The sequence below is a fragment of the Vidua macroura genome, chromosome 12 (genome assembly GCF_024509145.1).
Source record: "Vidua macroura isolate BioBank_ID:100142 chromosome 12, ASM2450914v1, whole genome shotgun sequence".
Lineage (NCBI taxonomy): Eukaryota > Metazoa > Chordata > Aves > Passeriformes > Viduidae > Vidua > Vidua macroura.
The window spans coordinates 7,391,828-7,419,187 of NC_071582.1; the positions used below are offsets into that span (position 1 = coordinate 7,391,828).

General features: G+C 38.1%; 1 protein-coding gene across 7 annotated transcripts in view; it reads right to left on the bottom strand.

Annotated features, from left to right (window-relative positions):
• Positions 1-3,664: 3,664 nt before the first annotated feature.
• The window catches only part of TJP1 (tight junction protein 1), a 69,286-nt gene continuing 45,590 nt past the window's right edge, over positions 3,665-27,360 (bottom strand). The window contains exons 11-29 of one of the 7 annotated variants that reach the window (XM_053988098.1): positions 26,986-27,136; positions 26,355-26,463; positions 25,517-25,736; positions 24,928-25,112; positions 24,700-24,795; positions 24,203-24,285; positions 22,970-23,180; positions 22,334-22,434; positions 21,043-21,396; positions 20,378-20,629; positions 18,741-19,640; positions 18,308-18,402; positions 17,593-17,817; positions 12,468-12,518; positions 11,535-11,710; positions 10,410-10,851; positions 8,948-9,165; positions 8,509-8,652; positions 3,665-5,248 (exon numbers count right to left, since the gene is read on the bottom strand). In XM_053988098.1, the coding sequence (XP_053844073.1) occupies positions 5,154-5,248; positions 8,509-8,652; positions 8,948-9,165; positions 10,410-10,851; positions 11,535-11,710; positions 12,468-12,518; positions 17,593-17,817; positions 18,308-18,402; positions 18,741-19,640; positions 20,378-20,629; positions 21,043-21,396; positions 22,334-22,434; positions 22,970-23,180; positions 24,203-24,285; positions 24,700-24,795; positions 24,928-25,112; positions 25,517-25,736; positions 26,355-26,463; positions 26,986-27,136 (4,108 nt within the window). In that variant the 3' untranslated portion in view covers positions 3,665-5,153. The remainder of the gene's footprint in view (positions 5,249-8,508; positions 8,653-8,947; positions 9,166-10,409; positions 10,852-11,534; positions 11,711-12,467; positions 12,519-17,592; positions 17,818-18,307; positions 18,403-18,740; positions 19,641-20,377; positions 20,630-21,042; positions 21,397-22,333; positions 22,435-22,969; positions 23,181-24,202; positions 24,286-24,699; positions 24,796-24,927; positions 25,113-25,516; positions 25,737-26,354; positions 26,464-26,985; positions 27,137-27,360) is intronic. The other 6 variants (XM_053988100.1, XM_053988104.1, XM_053988103.1 and 3 more) reach the window with 6 other exon arrangements.

Sequence of the window (27,360 nt, forward strand, 5' to 3'; positions counted from 1 at the left end):
AATGTTTTTAAATACCTGTGCTTGCTCATCACCTACTCTCACACTGCAGAAAGGTGAATTCTGAGCTCCTTGCCCCCAGAGCAATGCCAGCCTCCCTCACCTTCACTGATGGAATAGACAGTTTTGCATCCTATACACAAATTCATCAGAAAACACATCCTCAAGGAACTTTGCTAGTGTTTTTTGGGGTTGGGGGTGTTGTTAAGCAGAACACTGCAGCAGCATCAGCTTTATGGGCTCTCAGGAAACTTCCTGCTCAGCGATAGTTTTCAGCACTTCTAAAAAACTGCTCTCTCCTCTTACTGGCATGGTTTAAACCTGGACAGCTGTTACTATTACAGGCCAAGACTCCATACATTTACGCCCATTAAATAATGGAAATTACATTTATGGAAATTATATTTAAATGCCACCAGAATAGAAAACAACTCTCCAGTCTTTTGAAACCAAAGCAACCCCACAGGCTTCTACACCAGCAAGTCCCATATATGGATGAGGGCCTGGGGGATGAGTAAGCTTTATTTCAGTGAGACTGACACAGCTGCATAGATATTACTGCAATAGCTTATGTCTGAATTGCCTTTTCAAAACTGCCTAGGACCATGAAGATGTCAATTATTATGAAAAAATGAAAGTCTGTGTATGAAATGTATCTGAAAGATATGCAAGCCCACACTCATCACTCCTGCATTCTCAGCAGACATGTGAAGGGCTATAAAAACCTTCAGTGTGTTCGTGATAGAAATAAAAAAATTGGTGCCAATACTGGCAGCACCAGTGGAACTGTCACTGCTGTTCAGGGAAAAGGGCTGCAACTCTTCCCTCTGCCACAGGCTCTGGCTGTTCTACAGGGGCAGCAGATTATTGTTTAGGTAGCTCATTTCATAGCATTATTTCCTATGTAGTAAGGTTTGCATCTGCATACATCTTGTGGCTTTACACAGCTTTTAGACAAGACAAGATGAAAACAATTAGCAAAAGCTTAATTTTAAGCAACTATTTCCTGAGCACTAAGCTGATTTCCCCAATGTACTGCTTTACTAACATGCTACTTCAGTTGACAAATACGTAAACTTCTCTATCATCAATGTAGTTAATTCTATCTTACCTTTTTGTTTTGTAATGTGAAATATTTGGTCATTAATTCAGGAAGGACAGAAGTATAATTAGGAGGGAAATGATTGCAGTCAGTTTCATTGTTACACCACCTATACTTAAAGTTCTCTAGCAAGCTCTGTATTATGAATGATCCTTCTAGCAAAGACATTTCTCCTCATCTTCTTTCTACAAAGAATAATTTTCGATGTCAGGTTTCACTCTGGCAAGATCATCTAAATCTTTGGCAAGGCTTTTAAATGTATGTAATTTAGTATCATCATTAGTATGTAAAGATATAAAAGAACCTATCAGACTAAATACCTGATCTCATTTTCCTTAAATTCTACAGCCTGTTTCTTTTAGATCTTCCCCCAGATTCTAAGCCCCAAAGCTGAAAGGCAAGTAGGCCATATTTTTTCTGAGAAAATATTGCTTATTTTTAATATTATTTAGAAACTAATACCTTAACCAAAGTGTTTTCAACCAGCACTTACCTTAAGAGGATGTAATTTATTTTCACAGCCTATCTACTGTGCTCATCAACTTTTATGTAAAACATATAAGTGGTGTAGAATACTGTAAAGATAATGTAAAACTAAGTGTATTTATTCTCAGATCCCTGCTTACAAGATCATAAGGCACAGCTTGGAGATAATGAAAAACATTTTTACCCAAGCATTTGATATTGCCAAGGGATGGAACCAGTAGCCAGAAGTCCATACATTCACCCAGACCACCACAGCACTCAGCAAGTGTGGTCTACACTTGTAGGCTTCTACAAATGCCTTCCTCAAGTGACTTAGATAGTAAGAACACATTTTTCAGATATGCTTAACAACATCTATTCTCCAAAGCTGTATGGCTTTAATTTCCATCACCTGTTCCAGGTTTCATCGCAGCAGAGAATCTTCAACCATACCCTACCATTGCTGATTTGCTTCACCTAACCCAGGTTGGTAGGAATGGATTACTTTTACAGATATAACTGTTTGTATATGTATCACTGAATATATATTGCTACTTTTCTTGGAAAAACAATAAGAAAAAACCAAAAACCCGAATCAGAGAGAAACAGCAATTCTGTGTCCCCTGTCTGTTTCCAACACTGAAGGCCCTTGTTAAAAATGAACACAAGACTTGAGATTTACATTTTTAACACTTCTGTACAATTTGCAGGGCCAAAGTTGACCAGGACATCACTGAGACAAATAGGAAGAATTGAGAGATGCAGTTTTTGAACTTCACATTAAATAGTAAATAGCAACAATATTAAAATTTTACAGGTGAACTTACCTCCTGCAGAGCCTAGCCTATATAAAATATATAATGAATGCAACCAGTTGCAAGGATAAAGACTTCCAAACCACTATTATTTTAAAACAAATGTGTTATTTTAGCCTACTTATTCTCACTGGCCATGTTTTAACCTAAAATAATGGGATTTAACAAGAAAGAAGGCATGCACACGGCTCACATTAGACACTTTGACAAACCTTCCTACAGGCAGAGAGCAAAAGACAATTTCTCCAACAGGCTGCTTTGCAGTACAGAATTGCCACATTTTTTGAAAAGCATCAGTTTCTCATCTCACTTATGAAACAACAACAGAGCAAAAGCTGTTATATTTTTTTCAATTTGATAGAAAGGCAAAACCCCATGCTCTTTTAAAAATAAAAGAGCAGAAAGATGTAATCTGGATCACTAAAGTAAAATCACCACAGGACAGTTACACCTTACAGCATGCTGGACTCAGGATGCCCAAGACACAAAGAAACACCACGCAGTGTAATGCCAGGGTGCCTCAACTGTGACTGACTGACTCCTTCTGTAGTGTTTCACATGGTCATGGTTTTGGCTGGGATAGACCTAATTTTCTCCTTAGTAGGGGGTACTAGTAGTGCTGTGCTTTGAACTCCATTACATCACTGTTGATAACTGATGTTTTTGTTTTGTCAAGTAGTGCTTACCATAGGCCAAGGAATTTTCAATGTCTCATGCTCTGCTAGTGAGTGAGATAAGCCATGAGAAGGAATAGGAACAATAGTAAGTGCATCTTCTGGGCTAAGTCATGCCTGAGAAACAAAACTTACTTGTAAATAGAAGTACAGAAAGGAAACATCAGGGTTCTGCACTGTTTCCCAGCATTAAAACAAAATCTTTGAAAACTTATTTTCCCTGATAGAATGATACTGGTTAGCCATGGAATACTCCAAACAGGTAATGGGATTCTGCAGGAATAACTTTAAAATAGTAGAGCTATACTCTGTGTAAATCTACATGCCAGAACACTACCAAGGTTTTTGGAAGATTAGGTGTCACAGGTAAACTAGCCCAACACAATGAGCCAAGAGAGAAATCTACCCCTCCTAGCTCTACTGAATAATTCCAATGGATCCACACTGGAGTTCATCATTTCAGAAGCCCCACTGTAGACAGCTCCAACTGACTCCACAAAGAAGTTCTACTGCACGTATGAACATATGGCAGAATCCAGCAGTCTACTTACACAGAAAAAATAAAATCAAACATAAATGCATTTCAGAAATAATAAGGTACTACAATCATCTTTATTATTTTAAAAACAGTTTTATTCTGTATATTTAGAAACGTGTAATTTTAATAACTGCAGAGAAAAAAAAAAAATCAGCCACACCTGAATAGCTAATAACTCATTAACAGAATGCAGTGGTATATTATCTAAACAGTAGTAGTGCCATTGTGCCGTAATAAATTGTCTATTAGTAAAAAAATACATTTCAGGGCACATAGTACAGCATCCTTATGACAAATTACAGTAGGGATACTTTTCAAGAATTTAATCAAAGTAGAGAATTCCGAGTTATATTCTTTAAATGCAGCACTTTAAAAGGTAACAATTTTGTGCATTTTTAAAAAATGTCCTCGTTCGTATATTGTAGAAATGCTGCTTTATTGCTGCAGATGTCAAAGTTCAAGGCTCAAAAGGTATGAGAATACAAAGATATCCTTAAGAAACTTCGTTTGTTTTTATATATATTTATATATATAAAAAGGTAAAGCTTATAAAAGTTAATTTACAAACCAAAAACAAAAGTGGTATGCACGCATTATATACAAGCGGTCTATAACATCTATAAATTTTCAAATGCATAGCAGAAAACATACCATCATTTTCTTCTGGTTCTCTTCTGGCTGATGAACACAAACAATGCTTGTTCTCTAAACCAAACTCACAATTTTTTGTTGTTGTTCCCCCCCACCCCAGTCTCTCATGATATAATATCTAAGTAAGCACAAAAGCCATACAAACTTAATACAGAGAACTATGAGAGCTAAGACTATTAAAAACATGAGGGTAAGGCATCCCTGCTGGTTAATAGGTCTGTAATGTGGTTAATTTACAAATCCACAGAGGCATCTGAACCATAGTCATCCCACATGCTTTCCCCCCCCACCCCCTCCCCCCCCCCCGTTCTCAGGACAATGTTTCCATATACAGCAAGTAGATGTGTTTGCATTACCTTTCAGCAGAGGAAAACATGTAAACTGTGCTACCCCAAGCTAACTGCCATTTCATTGGACATGTACACCAAAAGTCATTTAAAAACCAGAGACCAAAAGGTAGTCCTGTGAGTTAAAAACGCACAGTCGCAAAAATGCAGGCCAAAATCTGTGGTTTTGACACTGGAGTATGAAACAAATTTAGTTCCTCTGTGTATAGTTTCATTGGTACTTTCAGATAACAACAAAATACTAGTAGTGTCCTTTAAAAAAGGGAAAAAAAGAAACAACAAAAAATAAACAAAAAAACCCAACACACAAGGAACAACCAAACCAAAGCATACAGAACCTGCAAAACCCCACCTTGTTCCCCCTGTACACTCCCTGCTTGTGGCATGTATTGTGACCATGGTTCAAAGAGTGTACTTGCTAATTCATTGTTAGTTAAAGCAAGATGCTTAAACACTAAGATCCATTATCACTTATAGAACAGTTAATACTTGATAGAGTGGTTCAGTTTATATGTAAGGTCCATCTCAGTTTCATATTATTTACTCAGTCAGCTAACTTAATATTTAGAAGTGGTCAATTAGGACTGAGACACAGTTTGCTCCAACAAGATAGTTTGGATCCCCGGGAAGAGACTTGTTCTGCCAGGTTTTGGGATCACCTGTGGGAGGAAAACACAATGCTGGTGTTTAGTATTTGCTGTCACACAGTGTACATCTTGAAACAACCAAGCTTTTGGACAGGAGCTTTTAAGTTCTGAAGCAACATCTCTTTTGGTTTTGTTTTTTTTTTTTCCTTTGTTGCTGTTTTTTTGATGGTTTAAAAAACCCTGCAGTTTGCATGTTATTAATAAAAAATATCCCTTCATTTTCATATAACATAGGATAAGGTCAGTTATTCAAAACAGATGCTGTGGCATTTAGGAACTGGTAAATATACTACTCTACGGCACCAACACAGTGCTTTCTATTTGAGACTTCTTAACAGTGAATCAGGTGTTCACTAGCTCCTTCCTAAACTGCCAATGACAAGAAAAAAAAAAAATTTAGAAGCTAATGTGCAGATGCATTTGAAGTGTCTTGAAACAGTTCTGAGCACAGATGAAGGCAAATCAGATGTCGTAACTAAGCACTATGACACATTGGTAGTTTTATTTTCTCTGATGAAAATAATTGTAGACAGGATTGTAGTCATTTTGCAGCTACATCCAGTATATGTGTTTAAAAGCCTGAAATACTAGAAGTATCCAGTTAATTGGTACATAAAAATCTTTTCAACAGAGCTGATCTACTCATGGTCAAAGGTTCTGGGTAAGAATCTGTTACAGCAGGTCATCAGCTGCCATCTCACCAGACCAAAGGTTACATTCCCTCTGCACAACTGTCTCTTAAGCAGAGACAGTATTCTTTATTTACCCACCTACAATCGCTAGCAAGTGTTGCCACTACACAAAAGGTGTGATCATCCCATTATGGTAGAAAGTGAAAAGTGCACTGAAGTTCTCTTAAGCCTTTCAGATAAATGACATTAAATAGCTTGGCCAAATAAATCTGCCTTGAGGAGAAATGTGTAATAAGCTAAAGAACCCAGTCACACACCTGAGCAAACACCTGAGACCTCAGTATTAAGTGAGAATGATACAAATTCCACATAATTTTCTTGAACTCATGAAAACAAAATGAAGTACACAATGCACTGAGTGATGGCAACATCTAACGTAGTGACAAAGAATAGAAGTGGCCGGTGTATAGTCAGAGAATACAAACAAATTTACTGCAACCAGCTGAGACTGCTCATTTCAGTCAAAAACCTCAGTAATGCTGGAGAATTTTTCCTTTTATAGATTCAGGAAATTCCATTCAAAACTCTTATGACCAAATGTATTAAAAGGGTAGAACAGGACTGTAAGACGGTCGGGTCCTAGTCTTGCACATGAGACAGGCAGACTTGTTTCCAACCTTTCCTTCTAAATACATAGTAAGGATACATAGCTATTGAGGATGTTTTTCCCATATTTTTCCCATAAAACTGCTTTGAAAAGGAAAATAAAGAGATCACTTAGTATTTTTTATGTTCTAATCAATGTGGCCATAAAAGGCAACGTTTTTTCCCAGTCAGCTTTAATACCAGAATCAGTTAAGCTTTTGCAGGGGTTTAACAGCAAAATACCAATGTATGAGGCTTAAATGTAGCAGAAAGGATGTTAGTAAGTGCAAATGAATGTCACTTTTAGGACAGAACATGGATACATTGAGAAAAGATGAGGTAGAGCAGACGACTGAAGAGAGAAAACCCCAGAATTGTATAAATTGTTATAATAAAGCCACCCCAAGAATCAGAGTCCCATAACCAACTAATTTAGAAAGAGAGAAAACAATTATTTATTTAAGACACAGTATGGTCTACTTACATATCATAAGACAGAATTGCCTAATTTTTAAGTTTGTCTCAAAAGAGCAATGTTATGATATACATCCCATTTCAGATTAACAGAATGTGGTGTTATATTTACAGTACAGAAAGTGTTAGGGTTTAAATATACACGCTCTTGCTTTCACCCACACATGCACACACACACACATCCCACTTTGGAAAGGGAGGAAAATGTCTCAGTAACTTCAGTTATTGTTTAGATCATTTGAGTCCTCTCCCTTCACTTCAAGTAAGTTCATGAACAGGTGCTATTAGTTACAAAGGAAGTGCTGTGTTGGTTTTGTACATAGTTGTCATATCTTTTGGGACCCTATCGTTTATGAGCCCGTGTTTTAACACGGCCATGTATACACACATTGTTAAATAGATGCATGCAACACGTGCATAGAATAGCTTATAAAAAACAACTAAAAATTATTGCCATTAATACCTCTAGATTATTGATTCCCCATGAAGGGGATTGATGCTTTAATCTTTCAAAGCATCAGTGCTTTGGTGTTGACAGTGATAGATACATTAGTGACAGAAGATATGCGTACATGATGGCTTAAATGCTGTATACAGAAATACATTTTTCATTCAGTACTCAGATCACATGTGCACATTAATGGCTTGAATCTTCTACCATAAATTTTGAAAGTAGCTGAATAAAATCTTAAGACTTTTTCCCCAGATGTGCAAACATTCCTTTTTAAATCTCTGTAACCTCACAGCCGTTTCATGAAATTGCTTGAAACTTGCCCAGAAATCTCAATTAGGCTCCTCACTGACAATTCCAGCCAATACATTCTCTCCCTCATCCCAGAAAGCCACAGTGAGGTAAAAATGAACAGGTAAATAAAATTGCAACCTAGTTGCAACTTTTACTATCAACCAGAGACTTCTGGATAAAGGCAGTAGAGGAGAGATAGGTAGGAGCAAGCAAGAAAAGTCTTTTGGAAAAACCAGCTACATTAGAATAAACTGTAAATGCTTTTACTGAACACTATAGTTTTCTTAAATGACCGAATTGTTAGCATCAACTTGCACACATGGAAACAGTTAACAAGCGTTAAATCATGATTTATGAGCATGCAGATTGTTAAGATTTGCCAGAGTCCTATATGGTTAATTAAGCAACAGACAAACACCAGTTATGTTACAAAGGCCAATCAGAGGTACATATTCATTTCCTCTCAATTTTAGTGCGACTATCATTTCAAGTGTATTCAGCTGCAGCAGTCCTCAAGAAAGAAGACAGAATAGAAAAATACGGTAATATTTAATAGACTAGAGATATTACTCTTTTTCTGCTATCATGGTTCTAGCTATGGATTTGCACCATGAGTAAATGTAAGAAAGACATTTGTAATGAAAGTGAAATGGGAGAGTTTGACACAAATACAATGATTGAGTTTTTATATTACACAGCATCACCTTTAGCCAAAATAACTTAAATTATACGATAGCACCCAAAAGCCCCAAAAGGACAGAGGGAGGACAGCATACCCGACGAGGAGTCGGAGGATTTTAGAGCAAAAGACCAACCATCAGGGGTCATAGACGCACAGTGTGGCAGGCGCAGCTCCACTGGCTTCAGGAATTTTAGTCCATGAGGCCCACACATTACCAAGGGGCTAAGAAGTGTTTCACCTGGAGTTAAGAGAAAGAAAAATCTGTTACTGACTTGTGAAACACATTCAAAGTATTACACAATGACACTGCAGAGCTACTCAGTAATTCAATTTAGAGAAAAATATGAACATTTAGATCTATCAGTAAAGAAAAGCACAAGATTGTTTCTCACTCAAATGACTTCATAAGAACACACTACAATCTCGAAATGAAAACTGTTGAAGCATATTAAGGTTACTTTCATATTCTGTTTTGTTCTTGTTAGAAAATAATTGCATTAAATAACAGAACAACGTAAAGTGCCACCTGTTACCTTTCTCTTTATCCAAAGGTGGAAGTATACTGTTGTCTCTGCAGACTTTGAAATATATTTCTTGCTCTATTCCCTCTGGAATGGCTCCTTGTGGTATAATAATACTAACTCCAGTCTCTATGGAGCTCAATACACCACCATTGCTGTTAAATACACCTCTTGCTGTGGCTACAACAGTGTGCCCATCTTCCTCCTCCTCATCCTCAAGGGCTGTAGGACTGAAAAGAGAGAAAGCCTAGCAGTTTTATCAATATTTCCTTCCTGAAACTCTGTGGCAAAAAACCCAACTCCACCCAAAAAACCTCCCAAAACAAAGAAAGAAACCCCCCAACAAACAAAAAAAACCCCCAAATTTAACAAACTCTGAAAACATTCAGCAAGTAGTTAAAGCAAGAATTCAGATCACCTGAATCTTGTCTTTCCAACTGCCTGTTTCTGGCATTATACAGAAAGAGCTTATCCCAGCTACACGTTCAGCTTCAGGAAAGTAAATGTAACTAACATCAGAAAGTTTATTTTTTAGCCCAAAACCCCATTCTGACTTTAATACCAGAAGAACTAACAATTTTTATTCAAGTAACATTGAACCCTTCTACTTACATATAGAAAACAAAGCTTGGGGAAAAAAAAAATTACACACGTTTTTCCAGGTTGCCAGGCTATAACTCAAAAGAAATTTGTAACTTAAAGGTACCTTGATGAAGTTTTCAGAACACTTTCAAAAGAATTTCACTCAAAGAACCAGTAACTCCAAAATGTAGCAGTCTACAGAACTACCTAGCATAAATAACATTTCTCAGGTGCTTAAAAACATATAGGACAAACATCACAATTTTAAGTCTTGTTCACGCATTATTATTATCTTGAAATAAAATATTAATAAAACACTGTTCTGCAAAAGCAAATAGCTGAAGATTGTAACAGTACCTGTTGCTCTTGACATAGTTCTTATACATTAAGGCATATTAGGCAAACACGAGCTGCCATTAAGTAGCTGCTGGTTTGTCTCACAGTAAAGAGCACCAATATGAAACTGCAAAAGTTAATTTTTCTTTTCAAAAGTATTTTTAAAGTATCCCTTATCACATGTCCCTTGTGGTCTCTCTAAGTACATGACAAATACAATTTGGTGCAACAGCTATCTTTAGAAATTAATTCCGTTTCTGGAAATAGATTGTCAGGGCAAGTTATTACTATCTACCAGAAAATGTATAATTTAGTATGAGATATAGGAAGTAAAAGCCATGCCACTTTCTGATAACAGAATGCAAGACAGTACAGGGACGTAAAACACATTTTAAGTATCTATCCTTTGGCAGAATTTAGAATGATAGCATCAATCTTTCAACTATTACATCAACAGAAACTGGAAGCAGAATAAAAAAAGCTGTATTTTTCACAAGTTTCACAGATGACCTATAGATCTACAAGTCTATAGGAAAGAGAAGGAGCAGTAGCTTACCTTACAGGAATGGCTTTAGGCACAGCATTAACATTATTTGGTTGATATTTGGGCTTGTCGACCTGTACAGCATAGGTGTCCATTCCACTCTCAAAGTCAGGAGGCTGTGATGAGCTGTGTGCTTTCAAAATTGGTTGAGGAGAATTTGAAGATTTTGATGGCAACTCTGGTTTATGCTGAGCTTCATTTGGCAAGAGATTGTGGTTGAATTTTGGACTTTCAAACTTGCGCTCAAAGGGCCGCGCAGCGCTCGTGTAAGGTTTGGTTGAGAAGCGGTTGTAGGAAGGAGTGACTGTTTTCTGAACCTGCTCAGTTCCATTCACAGGGCCTTTGTCAGGGAAGCTCTTCTGAGGGTAAAAAGTGGACTGCACAGTGTCCTCTCTAGAGGATCTGAAAATTGCTGACTTATTCTGAGGTGGAGGAGGGTCAGACACAGAGTTAACTGCAATGAAAATGAAAATATTTGACCTTGTCAGTAGCCACTAGAAATCTCTAGCCACATACACTGAGGCATAAGAACACATTTTAGTAAATTCTTAATTTCAGTATAAAATATACACAGGTTCAGCTTTGCTCTCTTAGATCATCTGTCCTCCTATTGCCTTTTGTACATCTGGGCAAGTTATCTAACATTTCATTAAGCATGTTGGAGACAATGGTATGACCTTTCAATAAAAAGCTTAGACTAATTTATATAATTATCAACCCCCCTGAAAAACAGTACTGAAATACCATTGTACACTTGCACAAACCAGAAAATTCAATTGAACTGGGCAATCTCCTCAATGTGAAAGTGAAAACAAGTTTTTCTTTTGTTTTTAGAAGCCTTCAACTATTACTCATGTCAGAAGAATTCTGGTCCAAAGCACAAGGAGTTTTTACTTCATCTTTGCTGAGACAGTATGGGTACTACTAACACCTGGAAGCTATCTGGTTTCAGACAGAATCACAAAATAATTCCATAAAACTCAATTTCACTACAGTAAAAAACAATTTTCAATAATAATTATTCTACATTTCAGTTAGAGAACAACACAGCTACACGTGTAGACATGCTGAAGCAACCTCACAAGCACTTGAGAAGCAATAGCTGCTCCTACAAAGGTCAGCTTTGTAACTGCTCACCTTCAGAAAGTGCAGGCTTGTGGTGTGCTGGGAGAGACAGGACAGGACTATTAATTGACTGTGGCTGTGTGTACTGGACTGAAGGAGCAGGAGGAGGAGTTGTAACTTGGGGGATTGGCTCATAGCGTTTTTCACCAACAGGTCTATCCATTGATTCGGTATCAGTTGGTTTCCCCCTGTTGAAATAGAATTAAAAAACAAACATTTGACTGTTCAGTTTCCTCACAGCTCCTGCATTCACTGCTATTTTTTGTCTTCTATGATCACCTGATTTCCATCTCTTCCTATAAACATTAAAACATTATTTTCTTGAATAGCCTGTCTCAAGTATAAAAACATTTATTGATAAGCACAAGAGATTCAGACAACATTGATCTTTAGAAGATTAGTAACACAAACCAAGGCAAACAAAAGGCAGATGACATTTCAGGTGTATTTGCATAATTTCCTACTAGATATTAATTTTTTAACTTCATTTAGAGTCATTTCAATGAAAGAGCATTCTCTAATTTAATGGGTTTTTGAAAGAAAAAATGTAAATCCACTTCTTTTTGGGGATGTTTTTGAAAAGCATAATTAACCAACAGGACAATGGATTCTAGTATAACTTCTTTAAATACACCTAGTATTTGAACAATGCCATCTTAATTAGAAATGTAATCAGCTTAAGCTTCACTAGCTTTATGTGCATAGTGTATGTAACTTTAAAACCGTATTTTCAAAACATTTTTCTTATGATAGAAATGTTTATCCACAGGTTTACTTCAGAAAATGTTTGATTTCACAGACACCTATAATTTTGGATCGCAATATATTTATTGCGCTTACTTCCAGAATTTGTTTGTTTCAAATTTTAAGTGCACATAATGCCTGTGACGAAATGTAACAGTGAGAGGACACCTGAAAACATCCTCACATCAACAACAGTCTTACCACTTGATGTTCCTTTTCAAGTAGTCATAGCTAGTGTAAGAGCCAAGAAATCTAGGTGATGGCAAAGCAAACAGCAATAGAAGAATGAAAGAAAATAGTCATTCTATCTTGAGCATATTATTTCTTCACACTTTTTATGTTAGTCCTAGCAGCTGTCATATGACAAGGTTGTTGAAACAGAGACACTATTCACAGAGAGGTTTCTGACAAAACCTTTACCATATGCATATGCACAACGATCACATATATTCAATATGAGATTTGGTCAGTGAATTAGGAGGTAGTCAAGATCTTACATTGGCAGAAATTGAAAGTAAGAATGAGAGTACACTAAGCCATTTATTACAATCTGTATAAACAAAGTTATTCAATACATCAAAAGAAATGAACAACCTCACACATGGTCTAATTTGCAACAACTTCTTCAGTCGTAACATTCACAGAATGACTGTGGTTTTGTACTGCAGATCATGTACTGAGGGCACATTCACAGCAACTGTTTCTCCAGCACTGTCAGTTCATCCAATAGAGCCCACACCATAAAATGCTTCTGGTTGTGTTCAACAGTATCTAAAAGGACATCTCAGAACTGTTTACGAATACTAGAAGAGACAGAGAACCACAAGAATACTGATGGCTTCCCTTGATTTTTTACACTTACCTTGCTTTTCATGTAGCAAGAAAATACATTGTACATGAGGACAGCTTTCCCTCATTCCTTCACTTTCTGTATGCTCTTATATATTTAACAGGCAACAATTCTAGACACCAACCATCTTGGTGCTTCAATATGCTATGAAACTAAGAAAAGGCTGGTAACTTTTGAAAGTCTGCTTGATCACCACATGAATGAGAAGATCAGTGATCTAAAAAGCATTTACATGAACATATCTCTAAAACCAGAGTTGCAAAAAAGAGATTATTTTAGATCTGTCTCAAAACCTCCATTCACACTGATTTTATCTAAAGCCATTTATCCAGCAACAGGAGTCATTACTGCATGCTCATTCCCTGGTGCCTTTATTCCAGGTGGGCAGTAGCTGCTCTCTCAGAAAACTGCCCACCTGAAATCACTGCTTCCTAGAGGGAAACAGTAACCAGGGCAGGGCAGCCCCACAAAAGCCCACAGGAAAAACCCAACACACTCCACACTGATCAGAACTGCATGGCAGCATCCCAGGGAACGAATAAACGGGGAAGGGTCATCCTTTTGATGAAGGGAGGAGAGCACAAAGCTGTGTTTAGTATGAAGCACATTCTGTCAGCGGCTCCTGACCCAGGGTCAGGCACAATCCCATCCACACTGCTCAGAACCTGCAGCCAAAGTGATCCGCAGCACAGTGATCCCTTACAGCTTCTAAGTGTGTAAATGAAGTTCCCCTAATTATTGATAGGCTGGCTTTTAACCTGTTTCCCACTTCATCTTCAGTGCAAAATTGCTACTTTAATTTGAAAGGAAGCAGAAATGAACCAGTGGGACCCAGGTTACAAGTCTATGGGTGCAACAGCAACCGCTTTGCTGACATTCAACAGACTCCAGCTAACAGACACTCAGGAGTCTGGATGCTGTTCCTCATTGCCTCCTCAGCTGAGGCTGCAGCTGCTCATGTGAGTACTCTTAACCCTACTCAGCACAGAAATCTGCAGTTACCTCACTGCAGCATGTCAAGCTAAAGCAGGTAATTACACTGAACCAAGCAGCAACAAATCCACTACTCAGCCAAGTGGATATCTGCCTCAAATTGCTTCAATTGGATCCACTAAAACACACCCATTTACAAGGTCTAATATTTTCTCACATCAAGAGAAACGATCCCTTATTCTACAGTTCCTGACAACTGTAACATGCAGATATAGCATTATCCCTACAAAGCAGCTTTAGCAATGGCATAAATTTCCTAAATTATGAAAATAAACCCCCAACAAAATAAAAGAGTAAAATAACTTGTAGTGGGAAAAATACACACTGTCACCATACTTAGTCGGTGGCAAAGAACTTTACATAATTTGATGTTTCACATTCATATTTAACACTAAGGAAGTTGTAGCTATTGCTCATGAATAAATAAAATCTGTCCTCTGTACCCAGAATACATTATAGGGATTATTCAGAAGCAAGAGATTGCATAATCAACAGTTCCTGTATAATCCAAATTTAGTCCTGTTTATTTTTAGAAGAGTTTATTCACAGAATAGCAATTACCATAGAAATTCACTGGGAAAAAATATTAATACTGAGCAAGTAACAGGAACAATGTAGAAGCTGGTGAAAGGAGAGTTCTAAACATGAATGCTTTCTCAAGAGAGCAGTTGGTTTGTGTTTCCACACAAGGACACTGCAGTGTACTAGAGCCAGTACTGTCCAACTGAGCAGAAGCCTTGTTTATCTCTTTCTACTTACATTAATATTTTAGTATTTGTCTATTTGGACTGGACTACCCTGGGTAAATTTTCTTTCCCATGTCTGTCCCTTCCTGTTAAGGGTCACATTCTTTCACAAAGCAAAAACACAACACATGTTTGTCCCATATGATACATGAAATACATGTCAGCCTTAAAACCAGTATTACCTTAGTCCTCTCTGTGGCAGTAAGAGGTCACCTTCCCATATGTACAAGCCCTCAATTATACACTAATTCACCATCAAAACACAACCACAACTGAGCAGCCAAAGAACACAAGTGTCACAGCAGACAGAAGCAGTAGGTAGAAATATGGAACAATCTCTTTCAATCATGAGCAGTTCTGCACCAAAAATTCTATAGCTGTGTCTGTCTCGTGCTTTTCACCATGACAACACCATAGAATAACAAATGTACAATGAAAGCTTTCAGCACTCTCCATCTGAAGAATCTTACAATCCTCACAATTACACTTCTCCCAAAGCATGACTTGCGTTTTCAACAGCAACACAGTCCATGCCTACAGACCAAAACGGATCATCTGTGGGAAACACATCTGTGGGTTTTGTATGTGAGAGTAGAATTTTGAAAATTACTGCTATGAGGCCAATCAGGACAGTTTTCTTATGTCTGTGCCTATGATGCCCAGAGAGCAGAACAGCTAAGCTCTCATCTTTCCAACAGAAGCCACTGGGCAAGTGAAAAGGAAGGATAAGAAGTATCCTTGCCTGAAAACCAGAACTGGTTACAGATACCCAATACACACATCATTTGGGGAAAAAAAAAAGTGAAATCTTTTATACCTATCAAGCTTTTTGGAGTATTCCAACATTCTCAGGTCACAAAGATAGACACTGGAAGATCACAATGACTAAACAAAACAGAACTGGATTCTCAGCTCAAATCCTTTAAGACAAGCACTGGAACATGGTGGATCAAGTACATGACAGAGACCTTGCACACACACTAAACATTATAAAACTTCAGCTAACTAGTTTATTATTTCATTCTAAAGAGCTAATTTACATTAAAGCTGCAGGATTCTCAGCTTGACCTGAATAGTCCATGTTTCAAGCAGGAATACAACCAAAGCCTTCAAAAATCTCCCAATTTTCAGGCTGCATGCAGCAAGCCAAGGTAGCTTTTCACAGTAACATCTACAAACTTCTTGTTACAGTTTCAAAACAAATCTACAGAATCAAAACAAATTTATGTAACTGAGGAGAGTATTCAAAAAGTTTGTGTAAGTATCCTCCAAAATGGTCAGCTCTTTACCTGCGCTAAATATGTGTATGAGCTTTCACACAATTTCTGTATCAAAATGTTCCAAATCAAGGAAGCAAAACAACACAGGAAACAGATGTTTCCATCAACAGATTAAATTCTGTCCTCAGCAATATTCCCTAAAGGCTCAGTTTCCTAATGTCAAACATGGCTAAAGTGCACAAGAACAAATGCAAGCAGAACTGGAATAATCAAAACCTTTGTTTTGAAAGATGTGTAAGCACTACTGTATTAGACTAAGAAAATACTTTATTATGTGCTGCTTATGATCATGAACAGAACACAATCTATGATCTTGATGAGGCGATTGATTTACTTCCCCCAGTAAGTCCATGAGTGACTCCAAATTAAGTGGGGGTGTTGATTTGCTGGAGGGTAGGAAAGCTCTGCAGAGGGATCTGGACAGGCTGGCTCAGTGGGCTTGAGGCCAACTGTGTGAGGTTCAGCAAGGCCAGGGCTGGGTCCTGCCCTTGGCTCACACCAACCCCTGCAGTGCCAGAGGCTGGGGCAGAGGGGCTGGAAAGCTGCTAAAGGCCCTGGGGGTGCCGGTTGACAGCAGCTGAACCTGAGCCAGGTGTGCCCAGGTGGCCAAGAAGGCCAATGGCACCTGGCCTGTACCAGCCATGGTGTGTCCAGCAGGACCAGGGCAGTGATTGTCCCGCAGTACTGGGCACTGCTGAGGCCACACCTCAAGTGCTGTGACCAGTTCTGGGCCCCTCACTGCAAGAAGGATATTGAGCAGGTCCAGAAAAGGGCAACAGGACTGGGGAAGGTCTGGAACACAAAGGGTGTTGTGAGCTGCAGCTGAGGAAGCTTGGGGGGCTCAGCCTGAAGAAGGCTCAGAAGAGACATTATCAGTCTACAACTCAATGAAAGGAGATTGTAGCCAGGTGGGGGTCAGCCTCTTCTCCCAGGTAAGAAGTGACAGGACAAGAAGAAGTGACCTCCAATTGTGCCAGGGAAGTTCAGGTTGGATATTGGGAAATATTTCTTTACTGGAAGGGTTATCAGACATTGGAACAGGCTGCCCAGGAAGTCACGGAGTCACCAACCGTGGAGGTGAAAAGACATGTAGATGTGGCACTTAGGGACTGATTAAGTGGTGGACCTGGCAGTGCTGGGCTACGGTTGGACTTGATCATAGTGGTCTTTTCCAACCTAAACAAATCTATGATTGTATGCTAGTAAGTAGTAAGTACAAGTAATGTGTTGAAGGCCCCGATACCTGCAAAAATGATTAATTTAATTTTATTAAAATAAAAAGTTAGAGGTATGTGTTCTTAAAATAAAGCTAAACCTAAACAGAAACTTCAGACTTCATGAATACAAAATTTCATTTCAGTACCACAGGTCCCTGAACTCCACTGAACTGGTTCTGTTTTAGCCCTAGATGCCCCCCTCCTTTTTCAAATTAAAAAACCCAAAGAACCCAAACTTACTTAGAATAATTGCTGAAATTCAGCTGATTCTGTGAATGTATTGGTTTGGTGGGCTCAGAGTGATGGCTGGCAGGAACCTGCGCCGATGGCTTATTTTCAAAACTCCTGCGATCGAAGTAGGAGAGCTGCTTCCGGTAATACTCCTCATCCTCCTCAGGATCATAATGGTTGGAACGCACAATATCTTCAGGTGGCTTCACTTGAGGTCTCTGTGGTTCTGGGGCCCTAACCAACAACAATAATATACAGTTGCCTTGCCCAGTCGCATAAGTGCCCAAATTACAATTCTATTTTATAACCTAGCTAGCAATAAAGAAACGAACGTATAATTCTTATAATTGCACACCTTGCCTTTTCACCTATATTGCATGGAATTTAGACAGTTGTGACATACCATAAGGAAAGAAAATTCTTATTTCTCTTATACCTTATGTTTTCCGTTTTGTTTTCTTATTTGCTCAAAGATAGAAAAAAGTAGAACAATGATACTTAATAAATTCCTTCCTCAAAAATGCTGAGAAATCATTGTATCTTTGCCCCACTTCCCAGCAATCTCACCCATGAGAACTGACTTCAAGCCCTGCTTTATTATTGATACACAAACCATACTGACACTCCAACTCCTCTCTGCAGTTTCCTATTTGAAGCACTAAGATGTGTTTCTGAATATTTTAAACTCATACTGAAAACTAAATTTAATCAGTTGTGCATCTACCTGTAGGTTGTTTTCTCGTGCTCATACTGGCTTTGAGAAGTTGGTTTTGGACCACTCACACTTGTGAGTGCAGGCTTAGGTGCTAGTTCTGGAGGCTGTAAAGAAAAGCACAGCATATTCACTTAAATTCTAACATTTAGAAAGATAAAGAAAGCACTTTATGATTAAGAAAACTATGACTACCTTCCCTTCCTCCAAAAGAAAAAACAAGTACTTGCAAAAGAAGAATTAGAGGAGTTTCCAGTATAACAAGACCCCTGGCAGTGTTTTTACAAGAAGTGTTCAGGTTCTGCTTTTAAAATATACCACATTTAGGTTGCTAAAAGGCAGTATTGCACAAGCACTAAAGCTTTGTTTCTGAGACAATATTTCACTTCTTGCAGTGCAGTCTCATTAGCAAAAAAGCAGGAACCACAAAATTTAAATGACTTACCTTGACAGTTGATGTGTCACTCGTATCCTTCATTTTTTCCAAAGATGGGGATCTTCTCCTTTCAAATATCTTAACCCTACTTCGCACAGACTGTGGTTTCATGGCCGGATCTTCTTCTTCCTCAGCTAGAGATGGTGGTGTAGGCAGTGGTTTACTGTTGGAAGGCAAAACTTCTGGTTTGGTTTGTGATGAAGGGGGAGGAGGAAGAGAAACACCTGAAGTGCTATGAGAAGGTTCATATTGTCCAGCTTTAGCATTATAAGCTTGAGGAGGACCTTGTTCATAGCCCCTTATGTGTGGATCGAAGTACTGCTTGGGTTCAGGAGAGCGGGCTATGGCTGACTGGTATGGCTGAGCCTCTGGTTTGTATCGACCGTGGGTGTCGTATCCAACTGTGTGTTGATCTTCGTATCGCACTTGTGGTAAGCTGAAGTTCTTGGGTGCATGCTCATAGCGAGGTCTGCTGTCATAGCTCATTGCAGGGGGTTCCTCAAAACGAGGTTGTGCTGGGTAATAGCTGCGTTCTGTGCTCTCTTCTAGGTTTTGTCTGGAATCAAGATCCCTAGGAGGCTGGTTTTCATAAGCTGTTCTTGTTTGGTTATAGGGCTGTTTCTCCTCATAATATGTCCAGTGCTCCTCATAGGGAGGCACACGGTCATCATAATGTAGGCGAGGGTCATAACCACGAGAAAACTGATCTACATAGTTTGTAGAGTCATACCTATATGCTGACTGTTCATAATCCCTACTCGGCTGTTTTTCTGCATACTGAGCCTGGGATTCATAGATGAGATTTGGGTCTCTTTCCTGTCTCTGTACTGGGTGATTAATTGCTGGCTGTTTTAAGACGTAGCTTTGTCTGGATGCTTCTTCATTAATGTATGGATCCTTTCGATACACCTGTTAGAGGGAGACACTTCTCAGTGAAAATGAAGAGTAACTTCAGCTGCAGTTGAAAGGTAGCGTTTGAAACAAATCCAAGTTTTAAATGTTGGCTTTAATTTTGTTTAAAAGCAGAATAATTTGATGCAGATGTTTGCAACCAGAGGAAGCTGAACTTGGTGATTCAAGAGATCCCTTTTAGTTATATTTATAAGAAAAAACATGTAAGTAGATTAGAAGAGAAAGACAAAGGTAAGAGCCACATGTCTGGGGTTTGGTGCTCAGGGGGGCACACACACTTTTTTCCAGAATGTGGAAAGAGTGGAAGTGAAATATATAAATACACTAAGATAATTCTAGCATTGCTGAAGAAGTAAAGTCACTCAACAAACTGGACTCAACTTCGTGATCAATGATTTTGCATGATTTAAATTTTAGGGAAATACGATTTTTCTCGAGGCCTCATTAACAGGAGAACGTTGACAAGCTAAGGAAGTCAAAGTAAAATCAAAATACAGAATGCAGCCTTTCTAAAAAAGTCGTGTTTTTGAGAAGTGAAAAGGATAGAGTTTGAAGCCATGCACACAAAACATTACATGATGCTTAGCAATTCAGATGAACTGTTTTTTGTAACCTGCATGATTCTCTTAGAAGAACAAAAAATTAGAAGGAAATCTTCAAATAAGGGCAAAACAAAGATCATGTGCTAGCTTGATGTATAGCAGGAAATCAGCACAACAGTGTGGGACAGGTACCTTTGCTGGATCTATATGCGGCGATAAGGATGATGGCTCTTGGTCTCTTAGTACTACATGAGCTCCCTCAGTACTCGGTGCTCTTAAGGGGCCCGCTTGTGGTTGGTAAGAGTTGTAAGGAGCAGCAGTAGGCTCCTCCAGTCTGACATTAGTTAGGTTTACATTAGCATTTACTGCAGAGGCTGATGAGGTTGCAGGGTTTGATTCAGGCGACGGGGAAAGGTAAGGGACTGCAGGTGAGGCTTCTGCTTTCTGTGAAGTGTTTAAAATATTTTAAATATACTGCTATTGAATCAATGTATGACTTTTTGATTTATATTAAAATAATTTAAGTGATGCTCTGACCAATGCAGCTACATGTAGAATGAAATGTACTGATAGTATCATGCACTAGCACTTCCAGCAATTCATTAGGTTGAGGATTATAAAAGCAAAACATTTAATCAAAGTAGAATGGTACTTCAATCCCCCTCCTGTCCATGAGTCACTAAAACAGGCAGGGCAAGCTGATCCTCCAATTCACTGTAATGTATTGTTGCTGTTGACAGATTCTTGTATGTACACACAACACTGGTAAGCAGAATATAAATGGACATTTCTTATTCAAGAGAACTTGCAACCTGAAGTAAGTGCATAGTGGTCAGTGTATAAAATGACTTTCTTACCGGCTGAGTAGTAGTTGTTTTAAATCCTGAAGAGTCTATTCTTGGATTTGGCTGTGGCTGAGCTTGAGATGCATAAGCAGGGTAAGTCTGAGTCTCATGATGCATTCCAGAAGAATCCTCTCGAACAGGTTCAGAGGAGCGTGTAATAGCAGATTCTGGAGGAGTCCCAACCTCATCATTCAGAGTTTCATCCAGTTCTTGATCAGTATAAGCACCCCCTTCTGTGTCTGTATCTTCATAGTCAGACGTGTGTCTGCTGTCTGTGCTGTACATGGAATATTCACTGCCGGGAGCGGAGAGGTAAGAAAGGCGGTCATCGTGTAAATCAAGATCATCACTTGTAGCACCATCTGCCTGTGGCAAACAAAATTAGGGTACACATTTATTGAAATACCTTCTAAAGAACACCCTTTCTCTTGCAATGTAGAACGTGGGAGTTTTATCAAATTCACTACCAATATCATCACAGGGGACAAGAAATCAGGTTTCCATCACTGAATATGTTAAGCTTAGACCTAAAAGACCTATCTGCAGCCTAGCTCTTTGAAACATTTTACTAAGGGACCAGATGACTGTCAGAGTAAGGGGATAGTGCAGTCCACAGATATCAAAGTGCTTGGAAAAATACAAAGCTGCACTTTAAAGTGGTTTTTTGATATTGGAATCATTACTTTGCAGGTACATATAAGGAGCTAAGGTCTAACCAGATGTAATGAAGAAACCTGCTACAATAGCTGATTCATCATTTGCTTACTTTTAGCTGGCAGTTCACTTGTTAATAGTTCTTCAAGAGGATGGATCTAATGTTCATAGAGTAACATGCAGCTCAAGAAGGTAAGTGGAGATTCAGTGGGGAACACAGAATACTAACTTGTAATTTAGCACGTGTTTTCTCACAACTCTTCTCAGAGAGGTCAGTAAGAACAAGAATATGCCACTTGCTTTTATAATAATGAAAAACACATTCCATCATTAGGCAATCCCAGCCCTGAGAACCCATGCAGTGAAATTCCCAGAAGTTCTTTGATGAAAACCCATCCAATCCCTGCATTCTTCACAGCATTACTATATCCTCCAGTTAACAATGCCAATAAGCAAATGCTCCCTTACAACACTGCTACATGCATAAGGACAAACTATACAGCTCTTATTAACAGAGTAAGTGTTCTAATGCAGTGACAAATCAGTTTTGAGCAGCTCACACAGCTAGGAGGCACTACTGCTTTAGATCTTCACAGAAAACCTCTCATGAATGCTGTTTTGCCATTTCCCCCCAAATATTATTTCTTACCTTTCCTTCTGAAACCCACACAAGTTGGTTCTGTTGTTGCTGAATTGCTTCCTTAAGAGCTCCATACCATCCTTCATTCATTGAATTCAAGTTAATGGTAGCTAGAAGTACAGCAGATTAGTTTGACTTATGATTTCTGCAGAACTACAAGAAGGATCTGTACCATGACTAATAAAAGCAATATAAACTGGTAGGTTAAAACTATAGGATTTAAACAGTAATGTAAAGTAGTATCCAAAGCAACCTTAAGGCCTGATGCGATTTGGGATGTTTTATCCCACAGGAAACGCTGAATTAACAGTAGCTTAGAATAAAGAGAGGCTTGAGTTTAGCCAGACTAAAACAATAAAGTTACATAATTTTCATATTTATTTAAGTTTTGATTTTGGCTGATGATCCTGCAAAGCCACCAGATCTATTAGAAATGTCATTTTGATGTTTCAGATTGCTTTACATTTGAGCAGTCATGTGCAAATGATGCACACACCAATTAACTACTGGTTATTGAATGGCGAAGCCTGAGCAAGTCTGTCACTGCTTGACCTGCTCCATTTGCAGAAAATTCTGGAGGTAGAAGCTTCTCTCATCTTTCCTCCCCTTTCCTCTCAGAAATTCTAATCCAGTCTAATTACTTACTTGTGAAGAGGTGATGATTATTTTTGCGGAGCTTGTGAGCTCTTTCATACAGCTTCCTGGCACTTTTTCGTGATTCTGGACACAACCTCATTCTCATGGTCTTTACTCCCTGCTTAGAATCAGGATTTAGGAACACTACAATTGGGTACCACTGGGCATAATTCAGACGGTCCACTGCATTGGGAGTGACATCTAATAAAGCATGTTTATCCTACAGTGACAAGAAGGACAGAGGCAAGAAAGAGAATCATTTTTGTCCTAGATGAAATTTTTTTAACATACTCTACAAACTGACTTTGTATTACCTTTAGAGAATTCATTTTTTCAAAGTATTGATTTAAATCCTTCTCCTAATTGAATTAACAAAATAATAAAAACCAAACCAATTCCAATACGAGCCTAAATAGGCATATACATTTTGAACTGTAGGACCACTGTATAACTCTAGGATTTTTTACATTTAATTCTATTTTTTAAAAAATCTCCTCAAAGTAAGCAGACACTGAAATAAAAACAAGCAGTTTCCTATCAGTATTCTGTAAATAGGAAAAAAAACAAAGACTGAAACACAGAATATAGTCCCATTACACACTTCTATCTTCCTTTTTACGAAAAAATATCACTGTGAATGCAGAATTTGGCCAGCTTTCATTCAATGCAATCAGGCACACAGCAGGAAGCATGCTGACTTTGCTGCTATAATTGCTTTTTTCCCTCTCATACTTCAGCATCTGAAAATATTCCAGTTTGTTTTTAAGTAAGGAAATAAATAGGTGAGCCTCATAAAATGCACTAATTGTAGAGGTTTTAAGGATATTAAAGAAGGGAGATGGAAGAACCCTTTCTTAGTCCTCACACAAAATAATTATGTCCAGTTACAGATTTGTACACTGGGGTGTACAAAAATAACAACTCAATAAGTAAAGTAACCATTTCTAACTATAATGTCACACCATGGCTTTAAATGAAAGAGGAAACAGCTTAAAAGAGCCTTAATGGAGAGAGGACAACAGCCTCTGGAACAAAGCCTAGAAGCACATCCAGGCTGCAGTTATTAATACAGAGAAGAAGGGTGGTAGGGCTTTTCTTATTAACTTATAGAGAGATGAGAAAGCTATTTTTAAAGCAAACACAGTAAGTTCCCATTCTACATTTAAAACATCCAACACTTTACTTCATGTTATCAGTTTTACTTTTCTTGTATTAAAAGTCCAGTGACAATAGAAGACTTACTCTGTCAATTATCTGCTTTATAGTGTGGAGACGAATAATGCCAGAACTACGTTGGTCAGTCCCAGCATCTCTTGGTTCACTTTCTGGTAAAGAGGACACAGTAAAAATCTATTGTAAGTTTACAACATGTTCTACATTCCCTTATTAAGATAAAACAAACCATTTCATAGCTCAAGCTGTCAATTCAGCTTGAAGACACTTCTGATTACGTATCATACATGAAAATCTACCGACCATTATGGCCATAAAAATCACATCTTTACAAAAGCACTTGGAAACAGGATAAGGTACAGAATTAAATTGAAATTTGAGGTGGCTATAAATAGAACTAATATGTCTTCAGAGAATTATCAGCAGCAACGTAGTAGAAGAACTTAAGTCTGTTCCTTTACATTATCAATGTCTTGTTAAATACATTAACTAAAATAATAATGTAGAAACAATCTAGCCAAAGAAAGCTACTTCCTAACTGCAGAAAAGCCTGATCTCACACCTACTTGCAATTTGGAAGATATCTGGTTCTTCTCTAGCAAGTTTCTCCCGTGCAACATCAGCTATTGGACCAAAAATGGTTACAGGTCTGAGAAACCCAGCTAGAATTGAAGGAAAAAGAAAAGTCAAGATATATTGATTGCTTAAACCAAATGCAAGATACATTTAACTAAACTGGCTTTTCCAAACCAAACCACACAAACCTGTAATGTAAAGTAAGAGTAAAACCATACCTTCCCGAAGAACAACTCTTTCATAGGCAGGAAACTTTGTCTGAACAGGTTGGGCAGAAAGATCTTCTCTGCTTTTCCGGAGATTTCTTTTTGAGCTCCGCAAGCCACGGAATCTCCAAAAGTCTGCTCGATCTCCTCCTGCTGTCTTTGGAAGAGTGTACTGTACACTAGCCAGCTGCTCAGCTCTAAGGTGACAACAAATCCCAGTTATCATGAAGTCAGCTTCTGAAGTAATGCCTGACTAGCAAGCTTACATTCTCAAAAAAACACTGCCACTGCTGAACCAAGCTTTTGTTGTATTACGAACTAATGAACTACAAGACAACTACTAAACCTGGTATCACATTTCTAAAACTTATATCCTTGTACTCTATCTCTTATATTGAAAAGAAAGTTTATTCACGGACTGTGCAAAGTCAAAAGCAAATCCACAGATATTTTACTTCAGTATGTTTTACACTTAGTCACTTTTTCTTACTGAACCAATTCTATAAACATGTGTCCTGCAAGGAAGTCCAGTCATTCATTATATAGATGCCATTTAAAACTGTGGGTTTGAATCAGTAATTTAACTATTGCAAGATCATACCTGTTTTTGTTAGGTATGATACCTCTTTCCACTTCCTTATGATTCTTCCCAATTCGAATGGCCAGCCATGAACCCAGTTTGCCATTGTACAGAGTGTCCACCACCCGGAACACTTCACCTTTATTGAAACTTAGTCCATAAGGAGATTCCTTCTCATATTCAAAATGAGTTCTGATATAGAAAGAATCCCCTACATCAGACTCAACAATGCGACGATAAACTGAAAGAAGGAAAAGAAATCCCAAAATATCAAGTTCAAATGATGTTATAATGCTCACAAGAATTACACAAAGCAATGCCTCACCTTAATTCTCCTTGTTCTAAATGTACATTATTCAAGAAGCCTTAATGTCTCAGAGCTGCTCTATTTCAAGCACCATAACTATTTATAGTAAATTCTACTAACATAAATTCAACTTTTATAGTCAAAAATTTGATCAAAGTGCAAACTTACTTCATTCACCTAGGAAGGAATTCATCTTGAGAAAAGAAGTTCGTATGTACAAACACATCAGCACAACCACTCATTTTCAATGGCTTATCTACAACTGACTCTTCTACTTCCTCTAAGGATAATGCCAAGACATTACATCAGTGGTAGGGGTTATTCTGAAGAGGAATTTTTTGTTTGGGATTTTGTTTGTTTGTTTAGGGGGGTGTGGGTGTGTGTATACTGGCACCATATCAGTCTCTACTCCATTTGTAGTGGCCACCTATCTCAAAGCCAAAAGTGTAAGGTGCCTATTTCCTGCAAGCCAGCAGTTAGTTATTGTTCACTAGACTTTTTAATGCTGTTCTAAGCAGTCTACTACATCATTTCCAGTATACAAATATTTACCATCTTTTTTCTTCTGTGCCAAAATGGTGACTTCTTCGCCTTTAGGAAGATCAAGCAAAAAAAGGACAGCTTCTTCTCTGATGATATTTGTGAAGTCTACATTATTTACCTGGTATCAATGAAGCAGTAAGTTTGATTTAACATATGACATTATTACAGAGATTTAATTATATAACAGAAAAATCTGAATCTATTGCTATGATATTTTTCTTACTCAATTTCATACATACCAAGTGCACATATCTCAAGATGCCTCTTGTACCTCTGAAGAGTCCCACTTTATTTCTCAGTAAAAGCATAGCTTCCAGGATAATAGGTAGCTGTTTATTTTATACTCATTATGGAGCACCTATATACATCATTAGCCCACAGAGCACTGTGACCACTTAGTCACCCACCATGAAATCAAACAACTTGATAAACTGAATTAGTCTACAAAATTTAATGTAAAAAAACTTACTAACCTTCCTAGCAACAGTACAGTAAAAAGAGATTTTGCTCCTGGTAAATAATCTAATAAATACATACAAAAAAACCTGTAAGAACTACATAGGCAAAATATCCAATCCTACAGAAAGAAAACCTATTTTGGTACAACAAAACATTTGTAATGTTAACAGTTTTGACATACCCTGAGAATCTGGTCCCCTTCTTCTAATCCTTCTTTTGCTGCAGGGCTGTCTTCCAGAACACCAGCTACAAATATGCCAACATCATTGCCACCTGCTAGTCGCAAGCCCACACTATCTCCTTTTCTGAATTTTACCAGTTTCATGCTTGGCCTAGAAATTTAGAAAATATTCCATTTATTGGTGTAATAGCCCAAAATGTCCTGGTAAATTTGAAACATGCAAAGAAGCAATCTGCTCGTTAGTCAATTAGTGGGTATTTTGCTATACATACCATTAACTGCTTATCAACTGCAGCATTACAACATGCTCAATAGCAGCACTCCAAAAAACCCACCTGCACGTACATATTTAGTATGGTTTGTTTGTCTTACACT